Source organism: Anopheles stephensi, chromosome 2 (assembly GCF_013141755.1).
Source record: "Anopheles stephensi strain Indian chromosome 2, UCI_ANSTEP_V1.0, whole genome shotgun sequence".
Taxonomy (NCBI): domain Eukaryota; kingdom Metazoa; phylum Arthropoda; class Insecta; order Diptera; family Culicidae; genus Anopheles; species Anopheles stephensi.
This window is the reverse complement of record NC_050202.1, coordinates 20,971,112-20,998,372: the sequence shown is the minus strand read 5'-3', so window position 1 is coordinate 20,998,372 and position 27,261 is coordinate 20,971,112. Positions and strand designations below refer to the sequence as shown.

Here is a 27,261-nt window from a genome sequence, read left to right as displayed (position 1 = left end):
GAGAAAGCCAAAACCAGCCGAAAATCTCTCCTCACAGCCGCTCTGGAACTGGCGTGAGGAATCGTTTGTTATATTCAATCTCTACCCTGGTAACAAAATCGTAATGCTTTCTCGCTTTCGTAGGTTTACTTGTTACTTAGATAGAGCGAGAAAGCATTACGATTTTTTACCAGGATAGTTTAAGGCATCGTGAAGCCTGATGAGCTCAGCAAAAACTCAAAATTTTATATTTATTATTACTCTGAAGTGAGTTATTGCACTGGCGACGTTCGGTATGCTACCGTAAACTCACGCATCGAAATTGTCACTTGGGAAGATGACTGTCAAATCTGTCGAATCTGCCCGTACCGATATTGTTACTTGGTACGCCAGAGCAGCAAAACGCTAGCAAAATTTACGTAGAGCGTGAAAAGGATTAAAAGTTTGTGAATTTGTCTAACTAACGGACCCGCTAGCGTAAGCTCCACCTGTGCACGGTGTTTGCTGTGTCCGTGCTGTACAACTACCCCCTAAAAGCGTCCAGCAACTCGATTTACTTTCTCCAAAGTACGGGAGAAACAGTAGCAGCGCCCCGAAGAAAGCAATAGCAAAAATGGTAAGAAGTGTGTTATCGACTTTTGTTTTCTCCATCGCGAGCAAGGACGAAATCAATAAAGCAGCGGAATGGAGCTGCGCGATGCGAGATGGAATGGAGAAATTTTACAACATGGTCGCTGACTCCTCGCTTTGTATCGTTTCAGTCGTTCGCGGAAAGATTAACCACCCTAATGGCCCGTCCCGGCCAGGACAATGTGCCGCGGGATGATGTGCCGTGGCATCTGAAGTACGGTGGACGAGCGGCGGGAATCGTCGGTGGATTCTGTGAGTAGATTTATCGATCGGTTAGCCGAAAAGCGGAAGCGGGTCGGTGCCCCCTGGGCAAACCGTGCACTGTTTCCACTTTTGGAGTGTTATGTGGCGTGTGTGTGTGATTACACCCTCCCTTCCCCCCTACCCGATTCATTATGAGGCACAGGAAGAAAAAGACAATTTGATTAGCATGACGAGAGAAGACGGCTTTTTATGGGTGAATCATTTCGAGCGATAAGAGATAACACAGGCAGTGGAGCAAAAAAGAGTTAGTCCGTCAGCAGGAGGCATAGAATTATGGTTTTTTTAAATTAAAGTATTCGATTAAAATCAACGCCACGGTTTATTTTCGCCGGGAACGCAATGTGTGCGCGCGTGAGAAGCAGCCCTTGAAACTCGAGGAAGCCTTCAAAGTGATAATGCAAGAAGTGTGAAAATCAAGAATCGAATTTGTGACCGTGCGAAATCCCGTGGATAACCACCGTCGGACGTGTAACACCATCGAAAATGCCCTCCTACCCCCCCTTTCCATTAGCGTCTGGCGTGAGCTGCACTAACTGGTCAGGGGAGTTTTCACTCGCTGGGAAACTCTAGCCTAAACCCGCGAGAAGAAAGTGAACGCGCGTGTCTACCGAGGCGAAGAGAATCCGCTTTACAACACGCTCAACCACCACGGGTTGTGTAAAACACACGTGCAAACCGTTGTGTTGGTAACGAGAGCCATATGTGTGTGTGTGCGTTCGGTTGTGCAGCTGTGTGCGAGTATATTGTCTATTTTTGGGGGAGGCGAAAAGCAAGTGCGCTGGCTAATAATGCGAGTGTATGAGTGTGTATGTATGTGTGTGCGTGTTAAGGGTGTGTTATCCTTTTTTTCACGCTAAATTGTAGAAAGTACCCACAACCGATCCAAGCAGGCTTGCAATTGTACGCTTCTCTGGAGAAGCTAATCATCATCTCACACTAGCAAAAGTTTATTATGCAATTGATACACACACACAACGATAACCGCCACAAATGGGAAGAAGGACGACGGTAGCAGGATAATCGGTGCTAAGGGAAACAGGATGCTGTGATGGAATGGAAAGAGAGCGCGTGCGAATGCATTTTTACAACTGACAGACCAGAGGTGGGGGATATTCACGTCGAAACAGACTTGAATGCAACAGGGGGGAATTATAGTTCAACATTATTCTAAAGTCTCTGTGGTGAAAGCATTCACAAATAACAAAGAACCCATATTAAGAGTGTGTGTGATGAAATTGACAGATTTTAGCAATGCGTTTTGAAAGTATCGGGCTAGAGTCAGCTTAGCATAGTTCAATTTTGTCACTCACTGTATCTGCCCATTCGCTACGGGTGTAAGTAAAGTGGGCTGAGCGTAAAACCAAAACAACTGGTGGAAAGCCTTCAGCATACTGCAACTGATAAGCGAACGATATCAGGAATAACAGGGCATATGCTGGGAGGAAAGAGGGTTATATTAATGAACTCAACAGCTACAGATACAACATAACGTCTCATCGCGATAGTCAATAGTGTATCATCAAGTTTGTTTCAATACTTCGTAGCGAAATATTGCATTGTTTTTCCCAAATTTTTAAGATTGCTAATAATCTATTCTGAGCAATAGAAAAGGGATCATAATATACTAGGCGTCTCCACCGGGTAGCTTCTGATGCTGGGTAATAAATAACTTGGAAGTTACCATAACATTATTCGGCTAAGGAGTAGAATAGGCCGACAAGTGGCATGGAACACACTCGCACGCAAGCTTTCGTGGAAGTGCACAGTGGAATGAGAACATGACGAGATGGGACACAATGATTAACTATTTATAAAAAACAATTTTTTTTTTTTTATTAAATCATGTCATATAAATTATTGTTATAAATGCTAAAAAATACTATTTTGACCATCACCATCAGTGACCATCAGGCTTACAACATACACGGTGTTTCCGGACTGTAACGGAACATTGGTTCGATGGATACTTGTTAACGGGCATAGATGTTCAGAAAAGGAGGCGAAAAAATAAGAATAATAACATTTCAAATCACTTCTTACAATGTATATTATCATGCTCTACTCGCTGTCCTGTAACATTATTAGGGAACAATGCACAATGTTTATATCAAACGAGTTATGACCACACAACAATCCCACTGTGCAATAAAAATGACAGGCCACAGTGCTGTAAACAAAAGATTCCAAGGGGGGGGGGGGGGGGGGGTGCTTCTCGAGTCTTTTACCACAATTGTTTCATTTTTTTTTTGCTATCAAAAATTATACTAATATGGATCAGTAATGATTACAATAATAATGGAACTCATTACAACCATAGAAAAAGTGAATAAAAACTGATAACATGTCTAGGGAATACTTTAACAAACTTTTATGACAACTTATAATAACTTCTATTTTTTTTTTACTTAATTAACGGTTAACTTAAATATTACTTTTATGTCCTATATACTGAATGCACATATTTCACCGTGAACTTTCACACAACTTGCATACAGTTGCGCCCCGGACAACTTGTGAGCCTATTCTACTCCTAAGCTTCCATAATGCTACTAGGCATCTTCCTGCATCCCGGTTTACAGATATTGTATTGAATATTGTGAGAATTAAAAAGAAATCATCATTTTCTCATACTAAAAACTAAGGTAAACCTAACTTATCCTTCTGTTTCTAATCCAATTCTCTTCTGTTTCAGTCGCCGTCCTGTTCGGGCTGTACAACTGCATCGGTATACTGCTTGGGGATGTTTCCTGTTTGATCAGTGGCATCCTGCAGATTCTGGCCGGATTCATCGTGCTAGCAATAGAGGCACCATGTTGTTTCATCTTCATAGACTTTGTGCAGCAGGCGGCAGAGAAGGCAGACCAGCGGCCGTACTGGAACCGGGCAGTACTCTACTGTTCGTATGTACTTTTTTTTATTTTTACTAATTATATAAAACAGCACATTCCGCAGGTTTGGTTTTCGATTAAACTGATTAATTTTCTGTTTTTTATTTTAGCATTGCTATCCTGCCCGTAGTGCTCTGTATAAGTTTGGGAAGCCTGTTCGGCTGTGGGCTCATATTTGTTACCGGCATGCTGTACGGTATGATGGCGCTTGGCAAAAAGTAAGTAGACCGTATTTAAAAAATGTGGTTAATGGATCACGCACACGCTCTCCAGACGTGTTTGTAAATATGTGTTTTATATACCTACATCGGTTGCATGGGTTTGTACAAAGATCCTGATTATAATTTTATCAAAATTGTTTCACATTGTTAATCGAATAATTTGAAGCGTATTAACAAGCTGTTTCGTATAGCAAATGCAGGATGAAATACTTAACTATAACGTCTCGTTTTTTATCTTCTCCTTATCTCGGACGCGTGCGCTACTACTACCACTACTACTACTACTACTACTATTACTACTCCACTACTACCAAAACATAACTACTGCTTCTACTTACAACGCTGCGAATGCAAAAACAAATTAACATCATCAACAACACGATCATCACCATCTTCATCATCCACTGTCATCCTTTTAAAACGTATCGCCGTCGCAGAGGATCTCGTGAGGATATGGCGGCGATGGCCTCCCCGAACGCTATGTCCCCGGTGCAGGGCGTACCGTCAACGGACCAACACTCCACCCTGATGGAGGATCCCGATGTATGGCGTCCAACATAAATAGTTCGCTACAGTAGCAATTGCGACAGCCCACAAACTATCATAAAGCATGCTTCTAAACTTCCCGCTCCTCCTTCATCGACCGGCAAAAAGGCAAAATTCATTCCTAGATGTCTAGTACAACCAAACACGACTCTGCATCTCAACTTTTAATCGCTCGAATAATGATTACCTCCCTCCAACAACACACAAAACACACGTGCTCCCCATCGGTTCACGGTTCGTTCGCCGTTCGTTGTACGTAACTGAAGAGAGCAAATCCCTGTTTTTCCCCGCTATATGTAAGAACCAAAGAAACCGAAGGCTTGACACAAAGGAAAACAAATCCCACTTGCGCGTTAACAGGTAGAGCTCAATCAAGTACGGAGAACAGAATACAAAAAGATACACACACACACACACTCTTGAAAGGGACGGTGTTTTTGGTAGATAATTTAAAAGTTATATTATGCTATAAGTGAATGTGTGTGCGTATAAGTTTCGCCTAAGGTCAATCAAACAAGCGCGGCAATTATTATCTACTCTCACAAACGGGAGAACTTAGCTAATTATATGGGTTTTTTGTTCGCTGTTGTTTAGCGTTTAGCGACCGCACTAGATAATGATTTTGCGTTCGGTCCGAAAACGGTTATTCGTGTGTGTGTGTTTTTTTTCCTTTTTTCACGCTCGTTTCGACAACGGTACGTTAGATGTTTATTGCTTAAAGTAGTAAGTCTTATGAAATACCTCCCTCTGGAACTGGAATTATTTCCCATTAGGCGATAATAGCGACTGTAAAGAGACATTCCGATCGGGCCCAGCAATCGAGATCTCAATCCAATGTGTCCCAGGTTCATTAAAATAAGCCCTGACCACGGCACAGCGATAACACACACACACACACACATTCTTCACACTATCGAAAACTAAAAACACTCACTGGCGGCGGCGGCGGCGGCGGCCATTGCTCTAAATCCCGCCAGCTGTTGATAATCGGGAAGCATATAGGAATATCGTTCATCATATTTAATAGTAAAGAGTCAGTAGGGATAGTAAAATACGGACAGCGATAGCAAGAGGAAACAAACTGCTCCAAGTGACACACACACACACACACACACATTGTTGAAATGATTCAATAACCGGCGCTTTGTATAGACGGGTAAGCTTTTCCATCGCGCTTTCCCTTCGTTGGGACAACTTCTTCTTTTTATGTGGATCTATAGCCCCTTTTTCCTTGATTTGATTTTACCCCTTATTAGCTGGGTAGACCACTTCTGCGCACGGGGATTCACGGGGTCCTGGATGGGATTTGATCTCCGGTGCTGCCGTGTGAAGAGCGGCGCCACTGCAACAAATGACTACCGAGTCTTACTTAAGATTGCGCCACCCACAGAAAAGCGTGGCGGACAAAGCTTATCCGTCCTACACCAAAGCCTAAGCTATGTTTGTCCATAAAGCATAAAAAACCCACCAAAGCAAGCGTGAAGGGAAAACGAAGGATAATGCATACATTTCTGTTCGCGTGTTGAAGTTAGTGAACCAAGATCGATAATAAATGTGCGTACGTACGCAGCACGCACACGCATAACACACACACACACACTCATAGAAAGGAAGGAACTCGCGCTTTGTAGTATGGAGGTAGGATACAATCGACTTTGTGCAGATGGATGGACGGACGGTTCAATTAGTATGATGGCAAAAGACAGCGAGAGAGCGTAGCTAGCTGCTCAAGAAGCTGGCTGATGATCTCAAGCTCCCTTCTCACCCTAAGGTCGGTCGTAGTACGTTTGCGCACGCACTATTCACACACACACACGTGTGCTTGTGGGAAGGAATTAAGCAATAATTAGCTATGTGTTAGTAAAGGGGCTTCTATAGGTTTCGTTCCATTTTTATTATCATTCATATTCATATTTTTAGTTAGGTTAGAGATTTTTTTTCTATAAATATTGGATAAAAAAAAGGAATAAGTTATTCCTTCTAACCGCAGCTCAGTGAACTCTCACATTATCAAGTCAAAAACGTCGTGGTGTACTACTAACCTCCTATTCCTTTAAGGGTTACTGTTAGCTCGTCTCATAAGCCAGTATCGATCGACCTCTCCCTTTATTGATTCCCAACAAGTTGTTCTGTTGTGTGCTATAGGTTGTAGTAGATTTGTTTTTAAGCTATCGCTTGAGTTTTTTTTTCGTATATTTAATTTATTTTCTTCATTTTGGCACCGTTTTTTTTATTTTTTATTTTTTTCTGTTTCTGTTTCCATCCACTCATCCACTTGCCACCCGTTCTAGAGCGTCGTTAGAGGACATGCGAGCAGCAGCGGCAACAACGTCGGCGGGAGCCAGCTCGTCCGCTGAGCAGGGCAACGGTATGTCGTCGGTCGAGGTCGTCGGTGGCGGTGGTGGTAGTACGACGACCAAGCAGAACTCCACGCTAGTGTATAATGTCCAACCGATCTCTTACAGCTCACCGCCCCCGTACGATAGTGTAGCTTAGTTGCGGAACGCATTCGCAAGCGTTCAAATTATCTCTCGAGCAGATAGCCAAGGCGACGCGCGATTGACTGAGGAGCGGGCGCCCAGATAGACGGCATTATTGTTTCCCTATGGATACTGTGCGCCCGGAAAGTATAGCCAATTTTGCTACGAAATTTGTGGAGAGTTACTTGGTTTAGCTTAAGAATACGCGCTACTCCAGCTTTTTTTCTATCAAATTATCTTCAGTTCCTTCAGTTCCGGAGATTTCGGTGCGAACAAGTGATGTACAATCTGTACAATTGTATAGAGCGAGAAAGTGAGAGAGAGAGAGAGAGAGAGAGAGAGAGAGAGGAGAAAAACACTAAAATATCAACCACTGCTTATCGTAACAATCTTGATTTGAACTGCTTTATTTTTAAACGATTTTAAACCTATGGAACGAAAACACGCAAGAGCGGAATGGAGATGATGCACTACATCTAACAAGGAAACAAATTTATTTTTGCTTTGCAATTTGGTGGAACTAATACGTTTTGCACAAGACATTGGGAGTGGACATTACTCTTTTTTGCTGCAAAAACCTTTTGATTTTGTTTCATTCTTCTGTACATCCAAAGCAATAGTTTGTGTTGCTCGAGCAAACGCACTCTCTCGTCCGTACGCTTGCTTTTAGTATTCACCAAAGGACCAGAGGTATAATATTTATGAGACCTAACTTATCGAAATGCTCTTTCATCTTGGTTAAAAATGTGATAATTTTAGTCCCTATCCCGCCCCCCTATTCGAATGCAAGCAATGGAAACAATCACAAAGGAATCGGATCGGTCAATTGCAAGAATCGTTTCGAGACCTCAAACAGACAGACAAACGGACAGAGTGGTACAACACATTCCAACCCACGTATGCCTATTTGGGTTTTGTGCAGAATAAGCACGTTTAGAAATATCGCTACACTCACGTTTATCGGTAAGCGTTTACGAGCATATCCTTGCGCGAGATATCCTCGCACAGAGATTGAGCTGCCTGTTTTCTTTTTTTCTTATCCTGCGCTTTGCAGAGGAACGTAACGTGCTGCAGGCTTAGGTGGCCTAAGAGTTTGAAGGGTCAGTGGAATGGACTGGAGCAACGCGGTTGTTGTTTCGGTCCAACAGCAAAGCGTCGAATAAATGTCCCGCTCCTTCCCGATAACAGCTAGAGCCTAAGTTACATATCCTGGAAGCAACATTACTGTTAATGCTTCTTGCTCGTGCGCCCCCCGCCCGGTGTCGGCTTCCGCTGTGAAGCTCATGGCTTCGAAGCAAAGCATCACGATGACTTTCACGGGGTGGCAAGCTGAAATCGGGAGAGAGTTAAATAGTTAAATAATGAAAATTAAACAGACGATTAACGATATCAACGATGCTCTTCTATCATGCGTGCGAAGAAAACAAAAAAGACGATACTCGACACAGTGCGAACGTACGCGTGCCGACCTACGGTTGGGGAGAAGAAAATAAAGTCCTCCATTTCGCATGTAGATAAGCATGCATTATGTAAAGAATACCATATTTACATAATATATATATATATATACATATACATATATCGTGTACGATACAAGAAACCGATAGACGCGCATAGAGAAATAAAGTAAAAGAGAAACACAAACAAAGCAAAACAAAAAACGTTGAAGAAGCAAGAACTAGAGAAGAACTAGACAAAAGAAACCCGTAAAATCAACAAGTAAGTAAAAAAAAACTGGTAGCAAAATAAGAAATATCGACATAAACGAGTGCAGAAAATAAAGGAATAAGAATATTACCGTTACCACTATGGCGCGTCGGCTTTCCGGTATGATCATTTATTTGTCCGAAACCTATTTCGATTGGGAGCATTTTTCGGCCATTTTAGTAATCCTTTACGTTACGTCTTTACGTACGTTAGTATTGCGTTAGACATTTGCTGTTAGCCTTTAAAAAGCAGCTTAGTAGTGGCGACTTAAGATATGTTAATAACGTTAAATTGAACCGTCGTTTTTTTTTTAATTAAGATGCATCAGTCATGCATCAAACTAAGTTTTGAAAAACCTTCAGCCAGCTCTTTCAGTCATGCTTTTCTATATTTAAAATCAATATTTGCACAAGCCATTTTTTTGTTTCACTGTTACCCACTCAAGGGTTAACTAATTCAAAGAATATTAGATGCTTAATGTCTCATATATGTATTCCTCTTCTGAATTTTCCTGAACCTCAGCAACAAAAAATGCATTTATTGGTCTTAAATTGATTTGCATCTCAACAATGCGAAATGGTTAACGTCTCGTTTCAAACGGCTCGATCCGAACACAGCTTGAAGTAGTGAACTCGCCCACCCTAAACGGGAACGGCTGGCATCCGTCAAGCGAAAGGAAAGCAGCAGCCCGTCTGACATCTGCTGTCTGAAGGAAAAAAAGAAAAAGTGCAAAAACTATTCCTGACAAAATGTAATTATTTACCGAATAGAAATAAGGCTTTTCCGGAATCTGCAGCACACAGCATCGGTAAGAAAAGAGCGTAACAGATCCGTACACCTTGCCGGAGATTGAAGAAAGCATCGTTCGGTAGCGTTTGTGAACCACACAAAACACTCCTACGGCACGGGTAGAATCGGAGGCGTACATACATACAAGACGTCGGAGTTCTTGCTGCGGGGAACCATCTCCGTCGTAGCTCTAAAGTTGCCGAAACAGGCGAATTTTGCGTTGATTATCCTCGTTCATTGCCGATTTGCTGATTAATGCCGGTGAATGTTGTGGAAAAAATCGGTTAACCGTGCGACAAGACACGGACGAGCCGTGCAAGCAAGCTGCAAGTTTGTGTGTGAAGCGCACCCCCTGAGGGGGTGAAGGATGGACAGAGTGCTGCTGCTGGTGTAGAGGGTGTGTGTATCGGTGCTTGTTGCGTGCTTGGCTTGTCTGAGGAAATCGAAATTTACGTACTTCTTTTGCCATCTTTGTTGATTTTTCTTTACTGAAAAGTATTTTTTTTTGTCTACTGTACAAATCGTTGTATGGTGGAGAAGTGGCTGGAACGGAAATGGTTGGAGACCGAATGTGTACCGTACGGTTGTGGTAATTGCATCCGGTCGTAATACATTTTTCTCACCGGTTTTAGTGGGAAGGATTCTCCGCGGAAGTAAATCGTGTACTAATTCCTTCCTCCTATCCTCTAATTTCAGTGATCGTGTCCCTAGCTCATAGAGAGTCAAAGTTTTTGCAACAAGTTTCGTTTTTTTTTCGTTTCGTTCGAAAGAGTGTGTATAATATAACTACGACTAATCGCAGTACAGTAGGGTGGGGGGCAATTCAGAAGGAAGAAAGGAAGAAACGAAACAATTTTGGCAAAAGTGCTCTAAGTAGTGCGGAATCCTTAGTAGGCGTGTTTCGTGTTGCTTAGTGTAACCGTATGCATAAATGTGTGTAAATATATATATGTGTGTGTGTATGCGTGTGTGAAAGTGAGTTTTTTGTGGCTAAAAGCTTAATATAAAAAGAAAACAATAACCCGGAGTCGAAAAAACAAAACGTTCGTACGGATGGTGATGGTAGGAGAGCAACGGGAAAAAGGACGTTTGCAGGAAAGTTTGTAAGTGAAAAAAAAGAAGGAATAAACATACAAGGAACAGTAAACCTAACCGAAATCATCTTCCAGATCGGTTCCGGATCGGGAAAGGAACGAATGAGAAGTCGGGCTCGACGTAGGCATTACAAGGAAAGATACGCATCCGCTGTGGGAGGAATTAAAAGGGAGTACAGTTTGCGACAACAACAACGGTAAGCGAAACGACGGCAGTGCCACCAGCTGGGACGGTTGCTGCTGCTGCACCGTCGGCAGTAGTAGAGGAGCGATCCAAAGCAATGACCGAAGCGCAAGCTAATGAGTACCTCCGCAATCGACTGTGGCAGAAGGCAAAAGGTAACATCGACCAGCTAGTAGGATGGTAGCTAACTTGTAGGAACATATGTAGTTAAAATCACGCCAACACATCACTTATTACTTTCAGACATCTACGACAGCATTGTTGAAGCGTCCGGCACTGATCAACCATCGTCCGGCCGTCGGCCCTCGAAGGAGCAAGTAATCGCGTGCCTGTACGGACGCACCGAATGCTGCCTAGAGTTGCAGCAGTATGAGCAGGTTACGCAGGACTGTCACCGCTTGCTGAAGCTGCTTGCCCTTGCCGAGAACGCCGCCACCGCCAACGGGAACGGGTCCGTACCGGCATCATCCACCGAATCTCCTAGCCCAACGCCGTCCGCATCGTCGGCCGGTTCAGCATCGTCCGCTTCCACCGACAAGGGTGGCACGAAATCTACCACCACCAATGGAACGTCCGCCATTGTCGCCGGTACCGGTAGTACCGAATCGAAGGTCCGCAAACGGCTCATACACTCGCTGTGCAAGCAGCAAAAGTTTGCCGAAGCGGAAGTGATCCTGCAGGAATGGGCCGCTGGTCCGGGCGCGAGCAATCAGGACATTGGGCGCTATCTGGACCGTTTGAAGGTGTTACTGCTGCAGATGGCAACGTCGTCTTCGGGTAGTTCGTCACCGAGTGGTCCTGGCGGTGACGGTGGTGGAGAAACGGTCGCGGAACCGACCACCACCACCAGCTCAAGCTCATCAACCGTTTCTTCGCTGTCGTCGCTAAACGACGAGTACGAGCAGATCGAGACGAAGCTGGACAAGCTCATACTGAATAATTTGCCGCCCGATCGCTACACGAAACAGCTGGGAAGGATAGAGAGTCAGCTGAAGGTGGGAAACGGAGATGCGGGGACGGAAGGTGGCGTGGCGTCCGATCTCGAACAGCAGGGAGAGACTGAGAAGCGCAAGGAGGAGGTGGATCCGGTGGTGTGTGTTAAGTCGGCGGGCGTTAAACCTGCGCCAGCAACACACAACAACAGCAGTAGCAGCAGTAGTAGCAACAGCAGCAGCAGCAGCAGCAGCAGCAGCAGCAGTAGTAGTAGCAGCAACAGTGATAGCAAAGCTAGTGATAGTAACTGTAATTTATTCAATGAAGCAAACAGTGATAAAGGTGAGAAAAAAGGATCAACCACTACAACGGATCGAGCAGCAGCAGCAGCAGTAACGGGTGGCGGATCGGGCGGATCTCGTGCTGCCGTGCCTGTTACGGCTGCTTCCGGTGGCAGCAAACTGGGCAACAGCAACCACCATCCGATGGAGAAACACGGCAAAGCGGCCGGCGGCGGCAACAAGGGCATGCCGATGGACAAGCTGAACAGTATTACCTGTGTCTACTGCACGCTCTCGTTTGCCGACCGGGCGGAACTGCGTGCACACTGTCAAACCGAGAGCCACCAGAACATCATCATGTCGGACGAGGGGCGCGACTGGAAGTGGCGTCCACCGCCGCGCGGCTTCGTTGCCGAATCGTACACGGTGTGCGAAAAGTTTCAGGATAATCAAAACTGTCACTATGGCAACCAGTGCGTGGAGGCGCACGGTGTCGACGAGCTGAACGAGTGGAAGGAACGGTTCGAGTATCGGAAGAAGAAGCTGCAGCGAGCGCGCGACAAGGAACTGTACGGCAAAAGCTACACCGAGCAGCTGCTGGAACGGTGGGTGCAGGCACCCAGCCCGGAGAAGGTGATGCGGGAGCGGGTCGAAGGGGTGGAGGACAGCTGTTCACACGATCTCGTCACGACCATCTCGTCGAAGGTGAGCAAACGCGAGTGGTCGTTCGTGCTGAAGTCGAAACGCTACCTGAAGGCGGTTGCCCTGCTTCAGGACGCACACCGGAACCACTTTGTGCTGAAGCAGGTGTGCCCGGGTGAACCGCGAACTGCCGGCAGCAGCAATAGTGGGGTCGGCGCCGGTAAAAAGGGGCTAATGAACGTCGGAAAGAGTGGCCCTTCGACTGAGGTGGAGCTAAATTCGGAGCAGGAATGGATTGCGCCGGCGGCTAGCTCGGACAAGGGTGAAACAGCCGCCACCGTGCTGGAGCACCGTGTGAAGGTGGGCTTCAGTACGGAAATTTACGGAACCTTCCGGCAGACGGTGGTGTTCGACTTTGGCCGGGAGCCGGTGCTGGTAAAGCACATCTGCGTCGACGTGGTACCGGTAACGGAGGTCGACAAGATACAGGAGATTAAGAAGGACATCGTAATGTCGACGGCGGAACGGTGGGATGAGACAAATTCGGAGATATTCGAGTTTACGACCGCGCCGATTCCGCACATGCACACCCCAGCCTATGCGGCTGACGCGGAGCGGGAAAAGGAGCTACTGGTGCGCTATCCGCTCCCCAAAGCGTCCACGTTTGTGCTGACGCAGTCGACCATTACGGAGAAGAAGCTGACGCGTAACAACTACCGGAACCGGATCCACGAGCTGCTGTACGTGGAGGAGATCGCCCGGTACGAGCAGATCGCGCGCTACAACCTCACCACGCGTCTGTCGATCGTCACGAACTATCTGCTAACGCCGAGCGGTATGGCGACCAGCACCGCCAAGTACTCGCACTCGGGCGAGCTGTTCGCGTTGATGAAGCTGGGCAAGGACGTGTCGGAGGATACGTCCGCCGGGCGGCTCATTCTAAACAACTGCCAGGCGGTGTACATTGCGGCGGCACGCGAAACGATACCGGCCGGGGAAAAGCGCAAGGTGTACGAAGCGGTCATCGAGGATAAGGGCAAGAACATGATCTACCTGAAGCTGTCGGCGAAAGCGGTCACCGGGCTGGGACTGAAGCCGGACACCGAGTTTCTGTCCGACATACAGTTCCAGCCGAACCGGTTGACGTACTGCGAGTGGCATCAGGCGATCGACAAGATTGCCGACTTTCGTATCATCTTTCCGGAGATTTTTCTCGAACCGAGCATCCCCTGGACGCCGCAACGTCAGTGGGACGCGTCGCTCGATCCGAAGCTAAACTCGAAGCAGAAGGAAGCGGTGGTGGCGATCACGACACCGGTCAACGTGCCGCTGCCACCGATACTGTTGATTGGGCCGTTCGGTACGGGTAAGACGTACACGCTGGCACAGGCGATCAAGCAGCTGCTGTTGCAGGAAGGGACGAAAATACTGATCTGTACGCACTCGAATTCGGCCGCGGATCTGTACATCAAGGACTATCTGCATCTGTGGGTGGAGGAGGGCATGACGGAGGCACGGCCGCTGCGCGTCTACTACCACAAGCGTTGGGTCGCGACGGTTAACAGTATCGTACAGAAGGTATGTAATGTGAAGACGTTTCCGGAGGTTGGAGTTATTGAAATTAGCATTTTATAACCTTAAGCTCTGATAGTTCTAAAAAACAGACGTTTGAATAGAGTAAATAGAGATACACCTTTGATTAATGCATCCTTCCGTACTCCGCAGTACTGTCTGGTGGATTTGAACATCAACATGCGCAACTTTCGCCGCCCGACGGTAAAGGACATCCTGAAGCACCGTATCGTCGTGGTGACGCTGAACATCTCGATGGAGCTCGCCTCGCTAGACCTGCCGAAAGGCCACTTCACACACATCTTTCTCGACGAAGCCGCCCAAGCGATGGAATGCGAAGCGATCATGCCCCTGGCGCTGGCGGGCGAACGTACCCGCATCGTACTGGCCGGTGATCACATGCAAATGTCACCCGAGCTTTTCTCGAACTTTGCCAAGGAGCGTAAGCTGCACGTATCGCTGCTGGAACGTCTGTACGACCACTACCCGAACGATTTCCCGTGCAAGATCCTGCTGTGCGAAAACTACCGTGCGCACGATGCCATCATCCGCTTCACGTCGGAACTGTTCTACGAGCAGAAGCTGATTGCGTCCGGCAAGCAGCCGCGGCACGAAAAGTTCTACCCGCTAACGTTCTTTACGACGCGCGGCGAGGACGTGCAGGACAAAAATTCGACCGCATTCTACAACAACTCGGAGGTGTACGAGGTGGTGGAGCGCGTGTGCGAGCTGCGCAAGAAGTGGCCCAGCGCGTGGGGCAAGATTAACGATCAGAGCATCGGCATTATGACGCCGTACGCGGATCAGGTGTTCCGCATCCGGTCCGAGCTGCGCAAGCGGCGCATGGGCGGTATCAGTGTGGAGCGTGTGGCGAACGTGCAGGGCAAACAGTTCCGGGCGATCTTTCTCTCGACGGTGCGCACCCGGCGCACGTGTAATACGAACGCGAACGAGGGTTCGAGCACGTCGGAGGAGGTAGATTATGGGTTCCTCAGCAACTCCAAGCTGCTCAACACGGCCATCACGCGGGCGCAGAGTTTGGTGGCGGTGGTCGGCGATCCGGTTGCGCTCTGCTCGATCGGCCGGTGCCGTAAGGTTTGGGAGCGGTTCATTGAGATTTGCTATCAAAATAAAAGTCTGTTCGGCATTACCTGGTCGCTGTTGCGTTCGCAGCTCGACGGGGTTGAGCTGAAGAAGACGTACGTGCTGAATCCACTCGCACCGGAGTTTATTCCGAGAGCGTTGCAGGGGGAAGCGTATCTGCGCGATCAGGCCGCGAGCATCGGTGGGCTGGCGTTGTCTGCGGCGGGCCAGTTTCACCCGCACGGAGCAGCGGCCGGTCACCATGGTGGAGCGATGGGAGTTTCGCACCCAGGTCATCACGCGCCAACGCATCAGCAGCAGCAACCCCTGTCGCAGCAGCAGCAGCAGCAGCAGCAACAACAACAGCAGCAGCAGCAGCACCCACAGCAACCGCACCAGCCACAAGGTCCGTCGGTGCATGCGGCTCACCATTTGCATCATCTGCAGGCGCATCATCACGCCGCAGCACCGCCCCAGCCGGGTGCAGGATCGGCGTTTCATCATGGTAATGTAGCGGGAGCGGCCGGCAACTTTCCTCTCGGCGCAGTTGCCGGTGGGACAGCTGGTGCAGGGATTGCCGGTCTACCGAGTGCGGCTGCAGCAGCCGCGCTGATGCGCAATCAGCTTGCGATTACACCTTTTATAGGCCCGACGTCTGCCGTTCAAGGCCCGGTAGCGCAATCATCGATGCTGCAGCAACACATCCAATCGCAACAACCCTCACAACAGCCGCCCCAGCAGCAACCCCAACAGCAACAGTTCCCCTACCAGAATCAGCTCTACTTCTATCAGCAGCAGCAGCAGCAGCAGCAGCAGCAGCAACAATCATCCCAACAGCAAACACTGCGCGCCGGAGGTCCATCCCTAGTTCCACCACATCCTGCGGCCCTTGGAGGACCACCGATACCACCGAACATGGCTCCACCGCCGAACCAGAACGCTCCTAATCTGTGGGGCACGGGAGCGGGTAGCACCTTCCCGATGGTTTCGTCCCCCGGTGGCCGTAATACGCCGCCCGGTTGGCGGCTGGCCCAAAAGAACGTTCCACCCTCGATAAGGCCCCAGCTGGCGGCCGCTGTAGCAGCAGCAGCAGCAGCCGCAGCAGCTGCCGGTCAACCCGTAACGCATCCGCTCGGGATGGGACTGCCCGGAGGGCCGAGCCGTCCCGGTCCACCGCCCCTCATCGCACCACCGATGCGCAGCCCGACGGCACCGCCTATTCCACCACTCGGGCCGCTGTCCTACTTTCAGCAACAGCAAGCTAACAAAGGTTCTGCCGGTGGCGCCGCAAACGCCGCAAGTCTCATGCAAACGCAAGCACAGCAACAAGCTCAGCAGCAGGCTGGTGGCGCGTTCGGGCTGTACCATCAAGCGCCACATCTTGGCGCCGGTCCATTACAGCAAGGGCCGCTCGTTGCACAACCGAACCATCACATCCGCCCAATGCTGGCGGGTGGTCCGATAAGCCCGGGCAGTTTCCAGCAGCAGCAGCAGCAGCAGCAGGCTCAGGTGGTATCGAATTCCCAATCGCAGGGACACTTTGCGCAGACCGGCGCAGACCTGTACATGTCGAGCATCCAGAGCGATCTGATGGCCATGTCGAACCGGATGCCGCACATGTCGGTAGCGGCGGCCGCCGCAGCAGCAGCTGCAGCAGTTGCTGCCGGCCAAAAGCTCGGCACCGGAGCTCCCGGGGGAGGGGGTGGCGGGGTAGCATCGGCGATGGGACATCGCACTGCCGGCGGTACCGAGCAGTACGCAATGGACAAGGCGTCCGATTTTCATTTTCTCCAAAACGTTCATTTTCCCGAGCTGCGGAATTCGTCCGCAAATCATCAACAGCAGCAACAGCAGCTAACCGTTGGGCCACATCTGCCGGCAGTTTCTACAGCGGCGCATTTACTGCAGCAACAACATCAGCAGCAGCAGCAACAGCAGCAGCAGCAGCAGCAGCAGCAGCAACATCACGTCCCGGCCGATTTCAACCATCTGCTTCCGGCCGGCATGAGCTTCATCGAGATGGCACTGCAGACGAAAGAGTTCCAGTACTACTGGTTCACGAAGCTGATGGAAACGAAGGGTCCGGAAGCGGCCCACAAGTTTACGGACATACTGCGCCAGGTGCCGACGGCAGTCGCCAACTCGATGAAACCGGCCACCGGCGGTATGCCGCCGTCGAACAATCATCAGCCACCGCAGCCGGGCACGAAGCAGCTACCCGTCAGTGGGCCACTTGCCTCGCAGGCCGATCTGTTTCTCGATAACATACTGAACCCGATGCGTGATCCGCTGCACGTCGGCAATCTCGTGCAGGGAAGTGTGCTGGTAAATGGGGTAGCCGGTGGGGCGGGCTCGTCCAACAACGCTGGCAGTAGCAGCAGCAGCAGCAGCAACAACAACAACAACAACAACCATCCGGGCACGAGCGGTAAAGGTGGAGGTATCCTCGAATCGGTTGACCTGTTCGCTAGCTTGTCCTCTTCGCTGGCGCCCGAAATTCCGTCCCTTGCCGGGCAGACGCAGCAGAACCAGCCAGCGCAACAGTCGGTACCGCTTTATCGGCGCCAGGCGGGACAAAATTATCAAAGCGGAGGTAGTAGCGCTGGAGGAGGAGGAGGAGGAGGAGGAGGAGGAGGCGCGGGCAGTACCAGCAGTGGTGGCGGAGGTGTCGGTACCGCTTCCACTTCATCGAACGCGCAATCGATCGAATCGTCCACGCCGGATCTGCTCGATACCGTGCAACTGCATCAGCAACATCAGCAGCAACATTTCGGCATGCAGCAAACGCTGCTCGATCTGCTGGAACCGAAAATGAATTCACAACCGAATTATCTTTTCGGAGCAGCAAACGGGGGCAACCAGTTTGTCGGCAGCTCGTTGCTGGATCACCACCAGCAGCAACAACAGAATGGAGGATTCCCCGGGAATGGTGGGTACAGCTCGATACAAAACATTGCCGCCGGTTTGCTGCAGCAGCAGCAGCAGCAGATGCAACATCAGCAGCAAGGACTGGGTGGGCGCGACTTTATGCCACACCTAACGTCGCATGCTGGGCCGCAAGTGGTGCAGGCCGGGATGGTACAGTCTCAGCCGCATCTGCACGACGAACATCTGCTATCGCAGCGTGCTGGCGGAGGTGTTGCCGGATCAGCCGTCGGTCCGGCCGGGATGCCACCATCGTCCTCGGCTGCTCATGCAACGTACGCAAGCGTACTGAGCCAGGGCCAACAGCAGCAGCAGCAGCAGCAACAGCAGCAGCATCATCACCATCAGCACCATCACGGCAGTAATGCTAATCAGCACCCGGTACAGCAGCACCATCATTATGCCGCTCAGCAACAGCACGCTGCCGCAATGGATGGCCTGAAGCAACTCGGAAAGATCGACCTTTCCGATGGTGTCGGCGGTGGGCTGGTGGATGGTGCCGCGAACAACAATGGCAACAGCAACAACAACCCAGTCACCAACGACCCTTTCGCACCGCTGCGCAATCTCGGTGGCAAGAGCAACGGGCTGTATAATTATTTTCTTTAAAACGTTTTAACTATGAGGGATTGTGCTGCGGGGAGAGGGGGAGATTGCAAGGAGTGTGGTTTAGTTGGGCTGAAGACCGCATTGGACGGCATTGTGTGAATTATTATTTCTTATAGAAAAAAACAAACAAACAAGCAACCCCCTTCAACGGGAAGCATTCATATATGGCGAAGGTAAAGAGAAAGAGAGGGAGATAGAAAAGAGAAAACAGAGAAAAAAAACAAACAAACAAACAATTGCTTGCAAAAGATAAAATTGAAAGCGAATAAACAAACAAACAGAAAAAAAAAATTGAAAAAAAAACACATTAGTAAACAAAAACGAATAAATGATAAACATACTAGTAATAACTACACGCTACAGAACAGTAAGCAGAAGAGGAGGAGGAGGAGGAGAAGGGGAGAAGAAGAAAAAACGAAAACAAAAAAACAATTTAAAAAAAAACGGAAAAACTTCTACAAAAAATACTAAAAAGTTATGTCTACTTATGGTTTACATATATACATATAAATGTTACAAAACAACAGCAACCAACCGACGGCAAAAGTAACGCAAGATGTGTAAAGGGCACGAAACAAGGGCAGTTAATGAATGGGAAGCAGAAAAAAAAAAGATTAACAGACTACACACAGGCAAACAAAAAACCCCCCTTTTTGTTTAGGCATATGCGCACCGTAACTAGTGAAGGGCACTGGCATGGAGAGGAGAATCGTAGGTCGTTGGTTTTGGGGGGGGTGGAGCGGTAGAAATGGTTTAGGTGAGACCCTTCTCCCCATTCCAACAAAAGGTGATTAGAGATGATAAGATTCGTGTGTAAAACATAATACTTTCATGAAGAAGAAAACAAAACACACACACAAATAAGAGAAAACATAACCTTAAAAATAATACACACAGCACACACGAAAAGTGCATAGAAAGTGGTGAAAACAGTGAAGCAAAAATAACACACACACACACACACCCATACTACATCGACTTTATTAGTGCGTAAACGTTAAGGAATCGTCATGCTACTGATATCATTATTGTACTCTATTATTATTAATATTGTTTACTTTACCTTCCCGCTAAACTACTTGAACATACTTGAATTGGTTTATTATTCTTTTCATTTACAATTCTTCGTTTTTTCTTTTATTAAACTTATACTCATTTTCGTTTCTGGCGCTTACTTTTACTCGCTTTCTAATTTAACGTACGGCTCTAACTTGCTACTATTAACATTAATATACATCTTCTTTTTTTTTGCCTAGCGTATATACATATACATATAAATAGATATATGCGTATACTATCTACGAATAAAATATCAAAACAAACAAAAACACAAACAACAACAAAAAACATGCAACTTTGCAAACACAAGAAACAACGGAAATAAATTATGCTCCAGTAAGATGTGTTTTTTATGGTTTCTTTTCTTTCTTTAGTTTAAATGGGTTTTTTTTATTTTTATTTTTACTTTATTTTATTTTTTCTGCTTTTCTTATCTTTTTTTTCAATGTTGAAAATACCACTGAAAAACGATTTATGATAATTACACGTGAATTAAAACTGTCCATCACAGTTCAGCTAAGTAATTCAGCGTTGCATTGATCCGGTGCTGAAATAATTGCAGCTCCGCATCGATAAACCCAAAACCCAAGTGAAAGAAAAATAGAATATGCAGCAACAACTGTGAAACATATTGTGACACATTTAAGAACAATTTACATTTTTTTAAAAATTAAATAACCCGAAGGTGGTGGAGAACAGGCAACAAAAGAAGAGAATAGATAAGTAAGAACAATTTAAATTGGAAAAAACTAGAAGTACTCATTTGATTGAAAAAAAACCGAAACAAAAAACGAAGACAGAAATACGATAAAATCGCTCTCATAGTAAAAGTCTAGAAATAATATGAAAACAAAAGCAAAAGAAAAAAAAAACATTTGTGTTACGAATAAGAAGAAAATAGAAGAGTAAACGAGATTACCGAAGCAGAACACACAATGCACAACAGCATCAATTTAATATTCATACAACAGAAGAAATGAAGAGTGGAGAAGAAAACGGGCCATACAGGGGTTTTCAGTTGGTAAGGCAATAGCATCCATTTTTATGGCAAGCTTCTTAGATGGAATGGCAAACAAAGCTAGTTGATATGGAAACGGCTTCAGGTGACAGAGAAATCAAATACCTTTAATTGTGATGTCCTCAGATGGTATTGTCATAGTAGCCGTTGATATTATATACGTTCTGTCAGCGCTCGAGTAAGTGCGTGCAATATCAACGGCTACTATAACAATATCATCTGTGGACATCACAATAAAAGGTATTTGATTTCCCTGTCATACGAAACCGTTTCCGTGAATTGATGCTATTGCCTTATCAACTGAAAAACCTTGTGAAGTAAAGCAGACTAACCAATTGGAATATGGGAATAGAAACGAAAAAAATGAAGAAAACGATGACTAAACATCATCACCACAAAAATAAATGTGTGCATGAAAAAAAAATCACCAACACACCCCCTCCCCCCACCCTCTCCGAATTAGAGATATTTATATATACACACACACATACCAATATAAACCATTAAGCTAATGATTGATGTATATGTAAAGATAGAGGAAAAAGAGCAAAAACAAGAAAAAGTAACACACACACACACATTAATTTTCTAAACAGAAACAGAAGAGGAAGTAAACAGAAAACTTTTGTTACGTTAGTAAAACGTTAATCAACAATTTGATTTAAATTTCAAACATTCACATCCAGTTCAGTGCAGTACCGGCAATCGCTACGATCGCTACACTGAACACCGGTTGAAAAACGTTAGAGAAAGAACAAAAACAAAAAAATGAAGCAAAAAAAAGGAACAACAAAAATGAAATAACAAAAGGGAACCGGAGCCGGTAAAATATATTTAACTGAAACGTGTAAGACAGTAAGAACAAAAAATATATATATATATATGGAAATATTTATATATGTATGTACTTTTTAAACAGGAATAAAACTATATATATATTTTTATGTTGGTGATATCGGGGGAGACAATGATGCCGGTACGCGGACGATTGCGGTTTACAACAAATTAAAACTTATTTATTACATTACACTTATTACACTTATTACACACGCACACACACACACGCTAAAACTTCGCTCGTCTAACGCGTCCTGTCTCGGCAGCGGCTGGATCAAGAAAGAGGCCGATCGGTCCCGAAGCCCGAACACGAAGGATGAACCGCATGGCACGTCGATCGCTGTCATCCGTTGACAGGACCGAGTAACGGCGTTTCGGTCCGGGCCTCCGCTGCTTGGTCGAGTATACACTCAACACCTCCCCCTTTTAATTCAGCCGATACGCGCTGAACCTACGAGGCAGTCTTCTAGTCCTAGAAGATCGTCGTGGCAGCTGTGTCTGCTGGGTGTTGCTGCTGCCACTAGACGAAGCCGCTCGTTGTACCTCCGGTTGCACGGATGATGCTGGCGATGATGCCGGTGCTCGCTGAACCCCTGTCAGCGCCGGTGCTGCTGAAGATGAGGCTGGCTCCGTTGGCAGCGAAGCGGACGGCGACTGCTGACGAGACGTCAAACTCATCTCATCTAAAAGTAAACTAAGGGGAAATTGGTGCTGATCCATCTCGTTCCGTTCTGATGAGCTAGCGACACGGCGGCGGAGCTGATTCACGTGACGCCGAAGTCTTCTCTGGTCGTGCGACACAACCTCGTACATGACGTTGCCAATTCTGCGAGCAATCCTCCCTGCTATCCAATTCCAAGAGTTTGCCCGATACACCTTGGCATACACTAAATCACCAGGCTGGTATTCACGAAAGTCATCCTTCGCTGTAGACTCCGATGCTGCAGGAGGGCGCAATAGATGATGAATTGTCCTGGTCGTTCTTCCAAACATCACTTCGGCTGGTGTGCGCTGGTCCAAAGCAGGATTTGGTGTTGAGCGATACGTGAGAAGAAACAAGTCCAGGGCCTCTTCAAGGGACACGTTCCTCGCCCGTATTTTCTTCAGTGATCGCTTGAAGGTATCCACAAATCGCTCTGCCTGGCCGTTGGACTGTGGATGAAAAGGCGGTGTGCGAACATGGTCGATGCCGTTACACTCACAGAACTCCTTGAAGGCCTCGCTGGAGAACTGGGTACCGTTGTCGCTGACCAATGTAACTGGCGGTCCAAATCTGGCAAATATTCCTCGCAAAATAGATATTGTAGCGAATGAGGTAATACTTGCAGTTTTAATGATTTCCGGCCACTTGGAGTAGGCATCTACCGCAATCAGGAAATAGGCTCCCTCCACAGGTCCAGCGTAATCGATGTGTACGCGGTGCCAAGGCCCAGGTGGCTTCGGCCAACATGATGGTATCTGGGATGGTGGTGATTTCGCCGCAGCCTGGCATGCTTCGCATGAAGCAACTCGATCGGCGATGTCGCTGTCCAATGATGGCCAATACACGAAACTGCGTGCAATCGCCTTCATTCGCTGGATGCCCGGATGCCCTTGATGAAGCTGTCTAAGGCATCTCTGCTGCAAAGCTGCGGGAATCACAATCCTCTCTCCGAAGAGGATACAGTCGCCAACGGTCGTCAGTGCTTCCCTTCTGTTGTGGAATTGGGCCAATTCCGCACCATAACTGACCTTACCTGGCCAACCCGATTGGACGTAGCGGTACACTTCGCGCAGTAGAGGGTCCTTTTTCGTAGCTGCTGCAACTTCTTCGCGATCATGTACTCCTGCTCCGGTTTCGCGTGCTTGCTGATGAGCCGCGACAGCAGGTCTGCATTGCCGAATTTATCCGTGGGTATGTACTCGATTTCGAAGTCGTATAGCTGCAGCGCTAGAGCGAACCGCTGCAGCCGGTTGGCAGTATACACAGGAATTCCCTTTTTTGATCCAAAGATGCGCAGCAATGGCTTGTGGTCGGTTTGGAGGCGGAAATGCCTGCCATAAAGCATCTTGTGGAATCGGGTTACTCTCATGCTCCATTGATCCTAGCTTCCGCATAAGCATTCGTACCTTGGCCGCATCGTCAATCCTGGCTGCATCACTGACGAACAGATCCTCGTAGCGCGAGTACCACGCCTCGAACGTTAGACCGGCTTCAGCCTCGAAGCGGAATTCGGTGATGTTTCTCGCCAGCGAGTCCAGGATTTGCTCCGGATTGGCTGGAGCTGACCGATGCTGCTGCTGCGGTTGCGACGCGATTTCCGATACTAGTGGTTGCTGCTGTGATGCACTTGGCGGATGCACTACTGGTAGCTGCTGCTGCGATGCGTTTGTGGGCAGTGATGCTGGCGGCTGTTGCTCAATTTTTGTCATTAATTGGCGTAGAAGCTGCATTATTTGATACATTGTTGGCTCACCGTTTTGTGACACGCCTGGTAGCGATGGCGGGTGCTGCATCGAAGCGGCTGGAGCGAGCGATGGCGGATGAAGGCTTGTGGGCGCTGATGATAGCGATGGCGAAAAATGTACCGAGGACGCTTGAGATCCCTGCTGCTCGACCGCTGGAGCGTTTGGCGGGAGCGGTTGGCCGTATCCGGGTTGTAGTAACGCAGTACCCGGGGTTTCGAACTGCTGCGAGAGACGGCGCTGCTCTTCCTCCATCGATGAGTCCGTACGACGGCGTTTGCGTGAGGAAGGAATTGTTGCTCTGCGTGTGTATCACTTTTTTTTTTTACCAAATTTCCTCGTCGCCACTTTTATGTTGGTGATATCGGGGGAGACAATGATGCCGGTACGCGGACGATTGCGGTTTACAACAAATTAAAACTTATTTATTACATTACACTTATTACACTTATTACACACGCACACACACACACGCTAAAACTTCGCTCGTCTAACGCGTCCTGTCTCGGCAGCGGCTGGATCAAGAAAGAGGCCGATCGGTCCCGAAGCCCGAACACGAAGGATGAACCGCATGGCACGTCGATCGCTGTCATCCGTTGACAGGACCGAGTAACGGCGTTTCGGTCCGGGCCTCCGCTGCTTGGTCGAGTATACACTCAACATATATATATTGAAGCAGATAAATTGAAAATTAGATTGCAAAATTCATAAATAAAATTGATGAAAAACTGAAAAAATATATAATAAAAACACAGAACAGGATGATGAGATGAGTAAGAGCGTGCGAAAGAATGAGCAGAGAAGAGAGAAATGTAAAACATGAAAGTGGAAGCAAAAAAGAAGGAAAGTGGAAGAAAAACACAAAACAAACAAACAAAAAAACAGCAACCTTGAAGTAAATAGAATGCAACAAAATGAGTGTAACAACATTTAAACGGAAGTAAAACACTTGCAAACCTGAATAGTTTAGGTTAGTTTGTTCCATTTCAGTGTATTTCTTTTTCCTCGTTTTGCACAATTATATCTTTTGCAAACAATAGCCGTTTTATTAACTTACCCCCCATTTTACCATGTATTTGATTTTCCATATGTTTGATTTTGTCTAACGAAAAACAGGCGACTCATACTATGTGGCGGCGGGTGGTTTTTGTCCCGAATGAAGGTTTCCTCCCGCTCAGAACTCATCGCCATCAAACGAAACCGGTGTGTATTTTTGTTCGTTAAGTGTACCCAACAAATCAAAGATAGTAAAGAAAAGAAAAAAAGAAAACAACCATCAAAAGCAGTTTTAAGTTTGATGAAAACAAGAAATCCGATGGAGAAAACAAAAACGGAAATCACACACAGATAACACTCATACACCAAACATGAGAAGTAATGTAAAGCTGGAAGAGTGAACCATCTAAACGTGAAACAGCAGAAACTACGAACGAAAAACAAGGGAGCGGAAGGATTTTGCTAAGAGAACTGGAAATAGAAACATCAAGGAAAGCGAAAGCATTTTGTTGTGATCAGACTTGTTATTGTTGTGAGCGAAAGAACTAATTCCTGTTTTGCTTTTTTGGTAAGTGTTTAATTATTTATTTGCTTGTAAACCCGGATCCCGGGTGCTGGATCCCACATGATCCCAGATCAGTATATGCCAAGATCTCGAATTCAAAGATCGCTAGATCCTGGATCCCAAGATCTCTATTTCCCGGATCCCTGATCCTTGACCATAAGAACCCAAATCAGTAGATCCCGAGATCTCGGATCCTGAGATCCCGAATCCCAAAGATCCCAAGATCTTGTATCCCAGACCACAAAATCAGAAGATCCTAAGATCTCGGCGCCTTAGATCTCGATTCGAAATATCGTGGATCCCAAGATCTAGAATCCAAATATCCCGGATATCAAGATTCTAAGCTCTCGGTTCCCGGATGCTGGACCCCATATCAGTATAGATCAAAAGATCCAGACAAAGATCCAGAGATCTCCCAAGATCACGGATCCCAAGATCTCGAGTCCTAAAATCCTGGATCCCGGATCCCAAGATCAAAATCCCAATTTCCCGGATCCTAGATCCTTGACCAAAAGATCCCAGATCAGCACATGCCTAGATATCGGATCTTAAGATCGCAGGATCCCGTATCCCGGACTACAAGATCCCTGATCAGAAGTATACCAAGATCCCGGTTACCTAGATCCTGAGGTCACGGAACCTAAGCTCTCGGCTCTCATCTCGATTCCAAATATCTTGGATCCTAAGATCGCGGATCCCAAGATCTCGAATCCAAATATCCAGGATACCAAAATTCTAAGTTCTGGGATCACTGATGCTGAACTACAAGACCCATATCAGAACCCATATCAGTTTATACCGAATTCCAAGATCTCCCAAGCTCGCGGATCCCAAGATCTCGAGTCCAAAGATCCTGGATCCCTAGATCCCGGAACCTTAGATCCCGGATTATTCGATCCCGAGTTTCAGAATCCCGAATCCTAGACCACAAGATCCCACATCCGGAGATCCCTAGCTCCCGAGATCTCGGATCCTGACATCCCGGATCCCAAAGATCGCAAGATCCCGTCTCCCAGACCACAAGATCCCTGTTCAGAAGTATAGCAAGATTACAAGGAACGGATCCTAAGATCTCGGCTCCCAAGATCTCGAATCCAAAGATCCTGGATCCCTATATTTCGGAACCTAAGATCCCGGATCATAAGATTGCAGATCAGAAGATCTCAAGATCTCAGATCCTTAGAACCCGAGCTGAGCAACCGTCGCTTCAGACCATTTCCTGGCAATGGTTATGTTACTGATACATCTACAGATTCATAACGATGCTAGGACGATCGGAATCCTTCGAATCTTACCGAGCACCAAGTGCAATGTCACAATCTCTGCTGTCTGCTGACATTGAGAGGTACAATTTTGTACCCGATCTTTGCAATTCCATGGTCTCGCTGATCACGATGATGTGCTACACGGACTGACCCGTGCGAGATTTATAAGAATGGCTTGAGGATCATTGCGACGAAGACGACGTACCATAGGCAGGAGGATCTGACAATGCAAAGGGCCAGCCTCGGAAA

The 27,261-nt window shown here is 47.3% G+C and overlaps 3 protein-coding genes across 12 annotated transcripts; 2 read left to right on the top strand and 1 right to left on the bottom strand.

The window, feature by feature from the left end:
• The first annotated feature begins 330 nt into the window (after positions 1-330).
• On the top strand, positions 331-8,817 carry LOC118503493 (calcium channel flower). Of its 4 annotated transcripts, XM_036036816.1 has the most exons (7): positions 339-595; positions 741-861; positions 3,566-3,773; positions 3,872-3,979; positions 4,420-4,525; positions 6,820-6,896; positions 6,994-8,817. In XM_036036816.1, the coding sequence occupies exons 1-6, from the start codon at positions 593-595 to the stop codon at positions 6,883-6,885; spliced, it is 612 nt and encodes a 203-aa protein (XP_035892709.1). In that variant the 5' UTR covers positions 339-592; the 3' UTR covers positions 6,886-6,896; positions 6,994-8,817. The 4 variants fall into 4 exon arrangements, with proteins under 4 accessions (XP_035892711.1, XP_035892707.1, XP_035892709.1 ...); XM_036036818.1 differs by lacking the exon at positions 4,420-4,525 and having other exon boundaries at positions 331-595; XM_036036815.1 differs by having other exon boundaries at positions 353-595; positions 6,820-8,817.
• A 549-nt stretch (positions 8,818-9,366) lies between these two features.
• LOC118503490 lies at positions 9,367-20,228 on the top strand. Of its 3 annotated transcripts, none has more exons than XM_036036806.1 (5): positions 9,367-9,523; positions 10,201-10,607; positions 10,674-10,937; positions 11,026-14,216; positions 14,364-20,228. In XM_036036806.1, exons 3-5 carry the CDS (start codon positions 10,880-10,882, stop codon positions 18,825-18,827), a joined length of 7,713 nt encoding a protein of 2,570 aa, XP_035892699.1. In that variant the 5' UTR covers positions 9,367-9,523; positions 10,201-10,607; positions 10,674-10,879; the 3' UTR covers positions 18,828-20,228. The 3 variants fall into 3 exon arrangements, with proteins under 3 accessions (XP_035892699.1, XP_035892700.1, XP_035892701.1); XM_036036807.1 differs by having other exon boundaries at positions 9,386-9,466; XM_036036808.1 differs by lacking the exon at positions 9,367-9,523 and adding an exon at positions 9,617-9,765.
• Positions 20,229-21,892: 1,664 nt separating this feature from the next.
• LOC118503491 (uncharacterized protein K02A2.6-like) lies at positions 21,893-24,852 on the bottom strand. Of its 5 annotated transcripts, none has more exons than XM_036036809.1 (3): positions 24,198-24,848; positions 23,808-24,132; positions 21,893-23,550 (listed from the first exon to the last, which is right to left on the bottom strand). In XM_036036809.1, exons 2-3 carry the CDS (start codon positions 23,811-23,813, stop codon positions 22,168-22,170), a joined length of 1,389 nt encoding a protein of 462 aa, XP_035892702.1. In that variant the 5' UTR covers positions 23,814-24,132; positions 24,198-24,848; the 3' UTR covers positions 21,893-22,167. The 5 variants fall into 5 exon arrangements, with proteins under 5 accessions (XP_035892702.1, XP_035892704.1, XP_035892703.1 ...); XM_036036811.1 differs by having other exon boundaries at positions 21,893-22,893; positions 23,068-23,550; positions 23,808-24,846; XM_036036813.1 differs by having other exon boundaries at positions 22,763-22,893; positions 22,980-23,550; positions 23,808-24,852.
• Positions 24,853-27,261: the final 2,409 nt, after the last annotated feature.